This window comes from Eurypyga helias, unplaced genomic scaffold, assembly GCF_000690775.1.
Source record: "Eurypyga helias isolate BGI_N326 unplaced genomic scaffold, ASM69077v1 scaffold6865, whole genome shotgun sequence".
NCBI lineage: Eukaryota > Metazoa > Chordata > Aves > Eurypygiformes > Eurypygidae > Eurypyga > Eurypyga helias.
Window position 1 is genome coordinate 8,058 of NW_010250967.1, and position 14,069 is coordinate 22,126.

Below are 14,069 nucleotides of genomic sequence, written 5' to 3' on the forward strand. Positions count from 1 at the left end.
GAAATACGTACGACACGGCAGGGCAGTGTTCATGCTCCTTTTGTACTCACGGTGCTTAAAGTGCTGCTGGCCTGAAGTAAATTTTTAAAATCTACCTGCTTTGCTCTGTTGCAAATAACCATAGAAGCAGCAGAAAGTAAAAATCAAACCTTCCCTGAGAACAAGGACATGACCAGGGAGGGCTTAATGCAGTGAACAAAACCTTTTGTCTCAAAATACTTCTGCTTTGTCTTTTAACTCACCAGAGCATCTGTTTCGAACTAATAGTTTTTCTAAAAATGCAAATGGAAGGGAAAATTTATTTAACTTTTAGATTCTGACATTATTTTAATTAGTTAAATTTTAATTTGCTAGCCAAAATAAAATCTACAGCAACCAGGCGCAATTACAGTACAATTCACACTGAGCTGTGATTGACTGTGCTGCCAGTAAACAAACCAACTAGCTTAATGGACCAGTTGCAATTAGATTAACAAAGTTTGCTGGAGCCCAACTCATGAGCTGCAATAAACCACAAAGGAAGTAAATGACAATTCTGGGCCAACTGGTTGCAATTTATTGCTGTCAAGGAGGCTGATGGAAGAAATCTCAATTTACATGGACTGGGTCAGACAGCACCCTATATATAATTACCCATCAATATAATCCATGTTGAAGTCCAGCGTCTCATATCTTCCAGCAATTGTCTTCCCATAAATCTCTATTAAATTTCCTGTTGAAAAGGAAATGGGAATTGAAGGGAGTCTTTTAAAAGGAGGGAACTTGTATTCGCAGATTCTGTGAGCTGAAGAAACGAAATTCTTGGGTTTTGCAAATTAGGCAGAGAGGGCTGCACTGGAGAACTACGGTAGAAGCTGAGAGTAAACAAGTTGATTTGGCATTTAAGTCACCTTCCCCAAAACATGCACCTTTGTTTCCCACAAAAAGTCTATTTCTGATTTTTGAGATCTCTAGCATTTGTACTGAGAAGACATTTTCCTCAACTCTTGTTAAGTAAGCCCCATGTTCTAACCAAATTCCACTGTAGAACGTCATGAGGCAACCAAAATGACATCATTTGTACACTAGGCAGGGTCAGGGTCTAAAGAAGGACCTCAGCATATGTGTGGCTGGCTGAAACATTCCCCTGACCACATCGGGTGACAGCTTGGTTCAGCTGCCTGCACAGAGGTGTCTTAAACAATTTGAGGCACCCTGTCACCCACTGTTGCTCCAGAGGGGAATGAGTCCTCCTGGTCTTGTGTCATAATCTACCTGCTCCTTCAACCTCCAGGACATCTCAAATAGCACTGGACAGTGTTAGTCATGTTCTTCACTGACTACACTGGGAGGTCAAACTTCCAGCTAACACAGAAACCTCCAGACACCCTAAAGCAAGGCATGAGGATCTAGATCTGAACTGCACCTGAAAATATTTAGAAATGAGGGACTGACATAAATTTAGGAGCACCTAAGTATTCTAATCAGCCAGGTACCTCTCTGCACTCTTGAGAGATCAAAATGCTTTGATTAACCTTAACTTTGGAAATCAGCATTTCAGTCTTTGGTAAAGAAGCCTGAAAACACAAACAATATAAATGGGGAAGGAGGGGAGAGGGGGGGATTGTCTTCCATATCCCAGTTAACTGTTCAGAGCAAAACCAGTGACTTTCTCTCATGTAAGTTCAGTCAGGTCCAGAGCCCCAGTGATCAAAAGGTCTTCATGATATTACAATATTATCACTTAATAACTAATTCTTCTTAAAACTACTATTAAATAGAGTCAGATGACAAGAACTGAGCTAGACTAAACCTGTCTGCTCTGCTCAGGCAGAACTGAGCTGGAGAAGCTACGTACCAAATAACCTGGTCACTGTGCATTACCCGCTCCTCTTGTACCCCGTGCTGCAGACTCTCTCCCCCTGTGCAAACCCATTTTCCTGTTCAGAAGTTCAGGAGGTGCTGGTTTTAATCCCCAGCCAGCCAGATCCCTCATAAGGAGAAAGACAGTATGGAACATCAAATAATAATCAAAGTGGGCCCCAGCTCAAAGAAAGGTCCTGTACCTGGGATGCCAGATGGTGGACTAATTTGGTAAACCACAGGTGTCTGCACAGCAGAGAACTGCAAAGAGAAATTTGTAGTTAAATGGCAGTCATTTTCGCAGCAGCCCAACGAGATCTGATTACGCATTGCTCACAACACAGTTGGCAACCGCATTTGAGACACACACTTCAGATTTGATCTTTGAAGCAGAGGCCTGCTCTGAAAAGGGACTGAGTACAAATATCCCCTTCTTGTCCCCTCTGCACTCAGGGTATGGCTTACTGTTATTTTTACATCCTCTTTTCTGCCCAAATTGTCCATCCTGGTTGAGTCAATTCCAGAAGATATGCATTAATACACTACAAAATTTCTAAGCCATGCTTTATCTCAAGTTGAGACTTCCATTTTATCTTGAATTATGGCATCATTTTTCTTCCTAGTAATATACACCTAAAAACTATTTCTACATCACAGAAGTGAAATACTTCAACTAGCCTTTAGCAAGCTTGTTGGTTACCCTAAGGCAGAGTATTAAAAGAAAACACTTGTATTGGCCCAGCTTAATAGACTATAATACATCAGAGGTGTCTCTGGGAAAGAACTAACTTGGCGTCTGAGGGAACAGCAAGACAATACCAAAAATCTGCTAATGGATATTGTTTTTGACTTAGAGTCTAAGAAGAAGTAGAGAGATTGTGCTTTGAAGAAAGCTGCTCAGAAGATGTGGAATACACAGGGATCTTTTCTTAGTGGAGGAGGGTCATCATTAGCCTCCCAAAGTAGGTGAGACACACTGATACCTGACCCAGCACATGCTCTGACTGCATTTCCGATAAGTAGAGCAGCCTTTTGCCCCTTTTCTCCAGCTGACTCAAAAAAATCTGTGAGACTTTTTAACCAAAATTACTGTAGACTTTTTTCTTTGCCCAGGCTGACACCAATTCTGTTCAAATGGCACTGTGTGGGAGCATGACTCATCTGCAGAGTGGTCAGAGGCACGCATGGTCCTCCACATGCTGTTAACTCACATGGGGACAATATTTTCTGTGAACATCCCTGTCCCTCCCTGGAAGATGGCAAACCAAATGGGATAAATAAATTGATGGCTTCAGCAGCTAAGAAGTGCGTTATGTCTAAATCGAGCATGTGGATCCCAGGACTAAAGGAAACAAAAAGGCGATGGAAATCCTTTGGAAGTGTTTAAAAAAAATCCTGCTGTGGGTGAGGAGCTGTCTCTAGCACACTAGGTATTATCCGGTGCTGGGTTAGCTGCATATCATCTTGTAACAAGGTGATGTAGCTGAGACAGTGTGGTTCAATGTCAGTGGGCATGTACCTGGACAGGCAATGAAAGAGGTGGGTATCTTGGGAAAGCCACAAGGGAAATTATGGAAAGGGAAGGTGGGCTCGTAGACTACAACTATATGAATAAATAAAGTAATAAAGAAACCTGCTATTTAAAATCGTATCATCATCTAGGTTGGAAAAGACCTTTAAGTTCACTGAATCCAACTATATTTGGCCCAGGGAAGAACATGGCTTATAACCATGTAGGAAAACTCTCTCCCTACACTAAAAAGAAGGTGGCCAGATCCACACTGTCTAATGGGAGCAGATTTGCCATCACCCAAAACAGAAAAAAAAAATCAGCAAGGAGCAGCAGCTAAATGAGAGACCACATCCTGACCCTGCCTTCCGAACAGCCACAGCCCTGCATTTTACAGGAAGACCTTGGCAAAACCCCATCCGTTCTTTATTCCTCAGGTATCTGCTCTGGAAAATAAGAGTAATGTCATCGCCTTTCCTCAGTGCAGCATTTGGCACTCTGGAAATTAAAATCATTATGTGAAAAGCAAGGGGCAGATCTATCAAGGTATTTATGGCTCTTGGGATTAAAGTGATGAAAAAAGGCACCTGGTTTGTTCAAATTTCTTAAAATCCATTTGTCTGCTTTCTTAGAAGCTACAAATACCTCCATAAACCTGGCCTTCAGTACTGCTAGCTGGATAAATCTTGTTTCCATCTAAGCCATTAGCTGATTAACTTCATTAACCTTACAGAAAAAGTACTTTTCCCATGTGTCCCCATTCTCCAAATCAGCCATTTCTCAGAGCTTTCTCCACACATCATATTCCCCACCTTCTTTTTGAGCCCTCTCCTGCCCTCACACTTACAACTGCTGCTATCAGCCCAATAAATAGCATAAAAACCACTCATTTGGTGAATGCAAAGACATCATTACATATGTTGCACATTTTTTTTTCTAATATTTCCTTGAATGCCACTCCCTTTCAAAGCTCAGTTTTCACCTTCCCTCCTGCTCATGGTGATAGGAAAAATTAACTCGTAGCCACAATGTCCCTCCAGTGATGGCCATGCCTGAAAAGCAAAGGCAGCATCACACCATGCCCTGAACTGGAGCTGATGTAGAGAAAGAAGCCAAAACCAGCGTGAAAGCCAGGGCCACGGGCTGACACAAGTCTTCCGAGCTGTTGAGACTTGTTGCTGCCTGCAGCGGGCTTTTTCAATCTAGTGTGGAGGCAAAATTAATTTTTAATACACATAGCTCCCAGGTCTCAGTCCCAAAACAAAGAGATGCATTGTGTTTTATTTAGCTTGGAATGTGCCTCATTAACAGCATCCCCTGGTGATTTTTCATCAACTCCCTAAGCTAGCTGAACCACCCAACGACTCTTCGGCTTTAATGTGCAATTTGCTGAAAACGCTGGGCTCTTCTTGCTCGACAGTCAAAGTTAGCGCAGAGGTGGGACGTGACTTCCGAACACACCAAGCCTCATCCCAGAGCACACAGGATTAAGGTTAAGGATTCTGTTCTGCAAGACATCCTGACACCATTGTCGTTCACTGGTCTAATAGCACCATACCCCACGACCTCCTGAGACAGTGTGCTTTGACACAGAGAGCCAAACGGAAAATTTTGGTCAGGGGGAGAGTAGAGAGCTCTCAAAATAATTGAGCAGAGAGAGATTAACTTGGACCCAGATTTTTGATTCAGAAAGACCTCGTAGGCCACCTTTTTTATCCAGAACCAGACAGATCAGTACCTCGATGCACCTAATTTTAAAGGACAGAAGAAGCATCCTAACTTCTTGACCTGATGTGCAATCAGACAAAGTGTACGAGAGAGAAAATTTCAACATATTCTTTGTGATACTATTCTGAAATTTTACTCCATTCAATCCCCTGAATTCTTTATCCTCACTTCTATTTTTGCTTGGTGGTTACCTTGAAAGTACAGTTTTCTTTCTCCACCTCAGTCAGGTTGTTAATCACATGTCCTTGAAAGATCACCTCCACATAATACAAACCCTCCTGGGGTGAAGACCTAGGTGGAAGAAAATAGGTTATATTATTATTTTTTAGGAAATTCCAGGTCCTTCACCAGGTCTCCATTCTTAGCAGGTCCACCGAGGCTTCAACAGGCCAAAGCAAATTTACACTGTGAACCCAAACTTTACACGTATAAACCCAAACTCTAAAATTACAATTTAAAAGAAAAGTGGAGGCACAACAAGAAATTACAGTTAAGTGCAGAAGGTGATAGAACTACATCAGAACCCCATCTAAATTGTACATTAATGCAAAACACAGACATGCTCATTAAACATGCTCTGACAATAATTGTTATTCATTAGTATTAAAATAACCCAGGGCTGCCTGGATCTACAGGGCATCTTGATCCTGGTTGTAAATTAATGCTGCACACAGTTTCTCAGCACAGCATTCAGCAGAACTAACTCCCAGCCAAATCATAGCAGCAAGAGGTGGAAGACCCCTAATAAGGGTTACCCTTGCAGCCTCTTGAGACACACCTTGTCTTCCAACCAAACGACCTTCTTTGAAGTTATGACAAGATAATAAACAAGGAGCTAGGATTGCCCAGCTGGTGCTTGAAACCATATTTGTTTCCTGCTCTACTCAGCCTCTGTGATCTTGGCCAATTCAAGGACACCAGAAGCCAGTAGCATCCCCACCAAGATTTTCTTGGGAGCTTTACATCTAAGAATTAGGTGCCTACAAACCTTTGAAGATCAGAGTCTAGCCTCTCCAAAAGCCTCACTGACTCTCATGCTAGGTAGTCTAGTGCTTCATTAAGTTGAAACAAGAATAAATGCAACACAGCTTAGGAGGTGCTTGAGTACATCCACAGCACCCTTTCAACCCCCAAACTGCCTGCACAGACAGTGAAAGAAAATGAGGAACCTACCAGACAAATGGCAAGGTCTTACCCCCACTACAGTCACAGATCATACCTTGTTCTGCATCTTACAGTGGGTAAGTCAAAAAACAGAGGAGAGACATCACATGGCAGCCTGGGCAGGTCTGGATTCACCAGGGATACCTCCAGCTGGGACATGCTGGTCAAAGAGGCATGTTCTAACTGATGGGATGTTGAGCCTAAGTAATCAAAATCAATCACAAGAGCTCTGTGAGGACAAGATCACTCGCATTCAGTCACACAACAAACATTTTTGAATGTAGAACCCAGCTTCTCTCTTGGAGCAATGCTTAGAGCCCTTAATCACACTCTTTTAATCACATCTGTGTACTTCCATATTGCCATGGTTTAACCCCAGCCAGCAACTAAGCACTACACAGACACCCACTCCTCCCCACCCTGGTGGGGTCAGGAACAAATCAAAAGGGTAAAAGTGAGAAAACTCATGGGTTGAGATAAAAACTATCTAATAATTAAAAATAAAATAATAATAATAGGGAAAAGAGAAAAATAACTAAGAGGAAAATAAAAACAAAGACTGACAAGTGATACAAACAAAAACAATTGCTCACCACCACCAAGCCAATGTACAACCAGTCCTTCAACCCTGCCAACCTCCCCTCCTAGCTTTATTGCTGAGCATAACATCATACTGTATGGAATATCCCCTTGGTCAGCGGGGGTCAGTTGTCCCAACTTTGTCCCTTCCTAGCATTTTGTGCACCCCTATCTTGCTCACAGGGCCGTGTGAGGAGCAGTAAAGACCTTGATGCTGTGTAAGCACTGCTCAGCAATAAAGACATTTGTGTGTTATCAACATTTTTTTCATCACAAATCCAAAACATAGTCCCACACTAGCTGCTCTGAAGATATTTAATTCCATCCCAGCCCAAACTGCTACACATATTAAGATCAAGTTCACCCCATCATGCTGCTGCATGGCTTTTTTTGCCTCTAATACAGTATTTCGGCTCTCCCACATATATTCTACTGCAGAGATTGACAGTTATTGGGAGTTTGAACTGCCTTCAGCCATCTACACTGGAAAAAACACATGTCCATAGATACTTAAAGCACCTGCAAAATTAGTGCTGTTTCACACTGTCTTTGCAGTTGCTGATGTCTTGCGTAGTTTTACTGACAGGACCTCAAGTTGGCCTGTGCTGTAAAGTGGATCTGCTTAGCTCATTTCTTTAGAGATCAGACTTTTAATCTTCTGAAAGACATGTTTTATCTAAACATAAACTAGCATGCTTAACTTTCATAGCATTATGAAATACAACAGAAGTGCAGAAGGCTACAAGCAATTCTCCCCTTGCTCACAGTCTCCACGGATGGTTCCCAGGCCACAGACCCACTTTAAGGACCCAGTGGTTACTTGATTTGCAGCAAAATTCATACTTTCCCCTGGTCCCAGGAAGGTTGTTGGGTTCTTTTTTTTCATCCCATCCCCAGTCTTGGCTGCTTGCTTCCCCCCACCAAAATAAAAAAGGCACTCTGCTTGAACTGAGTTCCCAGTTGTGACTGTCTCTGACTGCCATAGAATGCTGTTGGGAAAACATCTCCCTTGAAGACCTGTGCTTCTTTTCTTCCCTCCATTTCATCACCTCTAAGGGAATGCACAGTATTCAGACAAATGAGGCTGATATCATTAATCATAGTCATAAACTCCCCATGGCAGTGGTATTGGAACTGTATGATCTTTAATGTCCCTTCTAACCCAAACCATTTGATGACTCTCTGACATAAGTGACCAAGTGCCAGAACCTGAGCAGCTAAATTGAACCTACAGCTGGCTCAGACACCACCTCTCTTCCCAATGACTCAATATTCAGCACTGCAGAAAATCAGGCTTAGCTTTGTATAGTTGGTTTTGGGCTCAAATGAACATGATATATCAATTTATGTGTTTTTTACTAAGATCTCATGTTTATTATTAGCGTTTTTAAGGCTCAAGCATCAGAGGACCTATGAACAGAGTAGATTTTCAGCTTTTCTTTTAAAAATGGGTGACAAGAAAGAAATTTCTAGCCCTTCATCTGCAAAAATAAGGTACAAATCTGACTTCTCTCGCTCAAAAAGAAGTTAAAACCAAGCAACCATCAGCAACAACTCATGAGGCAATAACTTCAAGCAGATTTCACATTAGGGGTGCCACATCCCGTGACTGTTGCTTAGGGTTTGCCACTCCAGCCACAAATCTCAGAATGGAGCTGATTCTCTGTGACTTTGACCCGTGCTTCATAGGAGTTTAAAACTCACCATCCAGAGTAATAGCAATCCACGTTCCTCCAGCGACACTGCCCTCTCGGGGCTTAATGAGCAATCCCATGGCGGTCACTGCAAAAACAACCCAGCTACGTCAGGATGAAGTGAAATGCAAGCATCTAAAATATCTCATTCAGGATGGCACATAGTGGTCTGACAGCTGTCATTCCATGATTCCATCCTTCACCTCATTTCTCCTTCTCTGGCATCCAAATTAGACATATTTCTCATCTTCCAACCCTCCAGGCTGCTTCTCCATGTCCTGCTTCCCCCCCAGCAGGGGGGTTTTGATGCCTTCAAGACTTGGTGAACCAAGCAATAGTCTGAGCCTCTTGTCCTCATCAAGAATTAAAATAAAGACACTAAACCTCACATCTATTCCTCCAGTTCTCAAATAAATGTTTGTTGACTTCTGTACACTCTCCAAACTTAGGGCTGCCCTCAAAATATATCCTCTTCTAGCTCCAAGACAGCCTGTCCAGCTCTTTCCTTCTCAAGTCCTTAGGAAAGGACCACAGGCCTGGGAAGGAAGCCCTGCTTCATGAAATTAAGTCACCTGCAACTTGCTATGCAATGCCTTTCATAAAGGCAAATTCTTAAGAAAATTTAGGATTTATTTTGGGGATTCTCACCCTCTGAAGCTAATTTATAAACTAGATTATCTAATTCATCATCTAGATCATCTATAAACTAGATGAACTTTAAGGTCCCTCCCAATCCAAACCATTCTATGATTCTAATAAAGATGAACAAGTGGCTGGCTTCGTTTTTTTGTAGCCAATCATCAGATTTTTTCAGAGGTCCTTTTACAGTGATATCCAGTTTCTTTTTTTAGTATTTCAGGACACTTCCAACTTCTTAGCTGCACATGAATGCAATCTCACTGAACACCAGTATTGATCACTGAAGCCAAATAGTGGACACACTTGAAGCATGAAGCCTTAATATCAACATGCAACAGTGATAACTATCATCAAGTGAATGAAACCAATGGTCGTGAGATGAATCCAGGGAGAACAGGGAAAATTAACAATGGACCCAGAAATCTTCACTTGCTACAGAAATAATGCCATGAAAAGCCACTGACAAGGGTGGACGATGTTCCGTATGCTGCAGTCAATATCCCATAATATTCAGCACCTTTTAGAGATGCTTATCCATGTCCCACTCAGAGTCAGTCCATACCCAACCCAGTGGCACCGGATTTTGCTGGTGCTGTATGACCAGCGTGGTCAGAGACACCTCTCCATCACCCACCTGCAAAGAACATCAGCTCAGCACTCAGAAGGGACCATCTCCAAGGGTTCATCTTGAACTCTGGGTGGGGATTTCACAAGAGATTGGCTCCAGAATCATGGCTCGGGGCCTTAGGGTCTTCCCTGTAACATTAAAACCAACCTCATCTGTATTCTTTTTTTCACATTGAAAAACCTGTGGGACCAACGGTCTGTGTTATAGCAGACAACATGGACTGCAACATGAAATCACAGAATACACTGATTCACCTCTCACACCTGTAAAGCATCAATATATTGCAAACCATACTCATTTTCCTCCCACCCAACAGGCCTATATAGAATGTATGTCCCTCCGAGCAGACGGCTTTCCAGCCAAGCGCAGGATGAGCTTTCCCCCACTGGGGTCAGGCTTTCAGTGAAAGCAATTACAGGATTTAGAGTCAACAGTGTCAAACTCTCCTCATTCTTTTCTGCTTCATGCAAAATTGTTGCATATATTACATTAAACTAAACCATGCCATGGTCATTCTCCATCTCCAAAGACAAATGGCCAAACCTGACTATACTATTAAGCTCTCTAGCCTTACACAGCTACCCCTAAGCTGGGAATGGTCCATGCTGGCTTCTAGGTGTGCCTAGGAATTGTTTGCAAGAGCACTGGTAGATTTGATCACAACAGCTGTGAACTGTTCTAACAAGTTAAGAAAATAAAATTTTGAGTCCATGTAAACCAGAAAGTTCCTTGGCCTTACTTGTTATCACAGCCAGATATCTCACACATTCCCTTTAAAAAGTCCATGCCAGGAACTGTTCTAACTTTTAAAAATACAGACCATCAACTTTAGTGCCTTCACTCTGGGTTTTGTACTAGTATGGAAATAACCATGGGTCAAGCAATTTAGCCACATGTATAAATGAGCAAGAATCTCAAATTCTCACTGGTAAGCACAGAGACTGGGACACCTGCTTTTCATGGGGGACCGTTCCCCTTACCCAGAACATCTTTTCATTGTTAACACTCAGCTCAGATCACAAAAGACCCAGACAAAGATAAAACCACATGGCAAGGAGCTAATTTAGGATTTTGGATTGCTGTTGTGGTAGGACCTAAAGGGCAAAATCCACAAACCCTGGATGGGGCACTGTATAATTAGTAATTCTCAAAGGGGGAATCCATGTCTCCCATGTAGAAGAGCAAAATGATGCAAAGGCAGACAGTCTTTCACATTCCACCAGTCAGCCATTGAAACAAAGGACAAGAAGAGACCTCAACTCTCTTAAGGCCCAGTTCCTCCTCAGGATGATGATACCAAGAGCTCATGTGTTCTTCCATGCAGTGGTCTTGCTTCATTAATATATACACTGCACTGATTCAAGCCCACTTGTACATTGAGGAGCACCTGTCAGGTCACTTGAGAAAGCCTAAAAACCATCCATAGTGCTATCTGCTGTGTTGGCTTCTGTAAGACCCATGAAAATGAACCTAATTGAGTTTATAAACAACTACATTAAAGAAAACACTATTTGAAGAAGGGGGGAGGGGAAAAACCCCACACACACAACCATGGGTCTGGTTCTGCTCCAATGGTTAAGAATACCCAATGCTTTAAGTCATTTTCAAAAGGACTGACCCATGCAGAGAAGTGATCTGTGGTCTATAGGCATAAAGTGTCCAAGGCCAGGCTGGATGAGGCTTGGGGCAACCTGGTCTAGTGGAAGGTGTCCCTGCCCATGGCAGGGGGGTTGGAACTAGATGGGCTTTAAGGTCCCTTCCAACCCAAACCATTCTATGGTTCTCTGAAAGTGTTCTTGAACACTGAATAGAAGATGGGGTCAACTTGAGTCCAAGTTGATTAATTAATTGTTGGGGCATTGAACATTATGTACTTAAGAGCAAAGTAGAGGGAAGGAAACTTGCTTCTCTGTTCCTGTTTCTTTGCCTGGCCTTTGCCAGATAATGCAGTAAAGGAGTTTCAAGGCTTGGTGAAAGGTTGGAGAAGTGTTTTGCAAGCACCCAGGGGCTCCCAAAACTGATTTGGTAATTGGGATGTTTTTGATAACAGTATACTAACCTCATGGGAAAGGGAGGAAATAAATAGAAAACAGAAATAATTGCTCAGGACTGGGCAGCAAAGTATTTGGTGATAATGCAGGAGAAGACAAAATCCAGGATGAAGTCATGCCCACATTTGTTGCGCAACCCAATAGAAGCAGATCAACGCATCAAAACGTGTGCTGAAGACCCAACATCCACACTGCAAGCATTTAGGGTGTTACACACTGCACTAGTTCTAGCCTAGTCCCAAGCACTGAACATCCATTGATGCCTGGAGTGTTGTTTGGTGCTTGTCTTTGAATTTATCCAGAAGGATTGACATCTGTTCGCTGAGACAGTTCTGAGGTATAAAACAAATCACATTATCTGGAGATGAGAAGCCTTGCTTCAAAAGGGCACTCCTAGTCTAAAATGGACACTAAAGGAGATACTGCACAGCCTCTAAAGCATCTCTCCCTCCCTTCAGAGTACACTTTTTTGGCAAGATTAGAGTAGAACACAGTGGGTGTTCAAGAAACCAAGTCTGCTGGTTGGTCCTCTAGGAAAGGCAAACTTGCAGCAAAACTGATTATTTTCCACATGCTTCCTCCCCTATTGCTATTACCATAAACATGGGTTTAGGATCATCCAAACAGTATACATCATGGTCACAACTTCTCAAACAAAAAGCCTCCACAGAGCTGCTGGGTAAGAGCAGAGATAATCAGGGCTGCACAGTGGAAGACGTGTGGGTTAGCACCCTAGAAAAGATGCAACTGAAGAGCAACACTCTTAGGGGTGAGAGTTGGGCATAACTATGGCAAATATGCTGTTCCCATAAAGCCATCTTCTAAGTTTCTATTGCTTATGGTTCCACAAGCCTACTGTAACTATTCTCCCTGTTTTTCTTGCACATTTTAACATAACTGCAATTTGCAGAGGTCAGAGTCCTGATACATGCAAACCTTGAATTTCAAAGCAGGTGGATAAAAGATCATTTAAGTTTACTTTTATTATTCTTATTAGGACTTTTTCTGGTATTACTTACCTTATTCAATTTGTTCTTCTTCCATTCCTCTGAGTGAAGTGCAGAGGGTCCAGTACAAATGCAACTGCTCCACCCCTTTGATGCCAGCTCTACTGCAATTTTCAGTCTGAGGTCGTGTTAGGCAGTCAAACTCAGTCCCTGCGTGGGGAACTGAGTCACAGTGTGCTGAAACCCACCAGACTAGTTTCTCAAAAGTCTCAATGACTCTGTCAGACAGCTCAGTGCTGTCCATTGGGCATGTTTAATTATTAACCTAAGCTACTTGCTGCTATTAACTGTTTTGTTCCAAGTGTTTAATGGCCATAAGGGAGTAAACTGGAATTGTTCTTCCATTGGTATATGGCTAGACCCTCCAACAGGAGGGCAATGAATCCATTTTATCCTCTTTTCCCCCACAACATGACAGAAAAACTGATGGAATGGTTTCTTAATATGCTGATATCCACTCTGGGAGCAACCTTTACAGCAAGTGAACATCAAGGTTTTCTTACATATTCTTAATTCAGTTTTTCCCATGCCATTTCCAACAGTGGCTGCGTTAGGCAGGAATTCTGCCCAAAGGGCGTACAGACCCTCTACCACATCTCAAGTACCTACATCCCTGTAGGCCCTTGTACAGTCAGGGGTGGAAAAGAACGCAATGGCCTTACAGTGTAACTGTTCACCCCATGGAGAACCACATTCCTTCCCTGGTTGCAGGGAAGACCCAGCTCAGCCTACATCAGGTGCTAACATCACCTCTGCACTCATCTATTTGAAGCCCTGATGGTTTTTGGTGGAACCACCAGTAACACGATTGGTTGCTAAGCCCCTGCACTAGTATGGATGCCTTCATGGAAGTTTCCACTGAAATTCAGAGGAAGCTCTCAGACATCACAGCATAACTACAGTTTAATGAGTTACCATGCACCAAACAGCAGCAGTACATATGCATGCTCTTACCTCATCTCCAAAGGGAGGTGAAACAGGCTTGCTTATTCTTCCTCAGCCTCAGTTCAGAGACACAGTGGCACAAAGTCATGGGCAATCAAACTTCAGGGAAGTTCTGGACCTCTGCCCAGCAGTGGAACCAGTTGTGTTTGGTTTATTCTTAGGCTCAGTGTCTCAGCTGCATATCACCAATGATTACAGGAAGCCAATGAAAGTTAACACTACCCTGCCCAGTAGCCTATATTCAGTTCACTTATTAGCTAGAATTACACTGGAAACAGGGTC

At 42.7% G+C, this 14,069-nt stretch overlaps 1 protein-coding gene across 1 annotated transcript; it reads right to left on the reverse strand.

The window, feature by feature from the left end:
- Positions 1 to 280: 280 nt before the first annotated feature.
- Positions 281 to 8,599, reverse strand: LOC104509801 (fibrocystin-like). Its single transcript, XM_010151858.1, has 5 exons — positions 8,528 to 8,599; positions 6,300 to 6,444; positions 5,272 to 5,371; positions 2,046 to 2,103; positions 281 to 712 (listed from the first exon to the last, which is right to left on the reverse strand). Exons 1-5 carry the CDS (start codon positions 8,595 to 8,597, stop codon positions 630 to 632), a joined length of 456 nt encoding a protein of 151 aa, XP_010150160.1. The 5' UTR covers positions 8,598 to 8,599; the 3' UTR covers positions 281 to 629.
- Between the last annotated feature and the right edge of the window lie 5,470 nt (positions 8,600 to 14,069).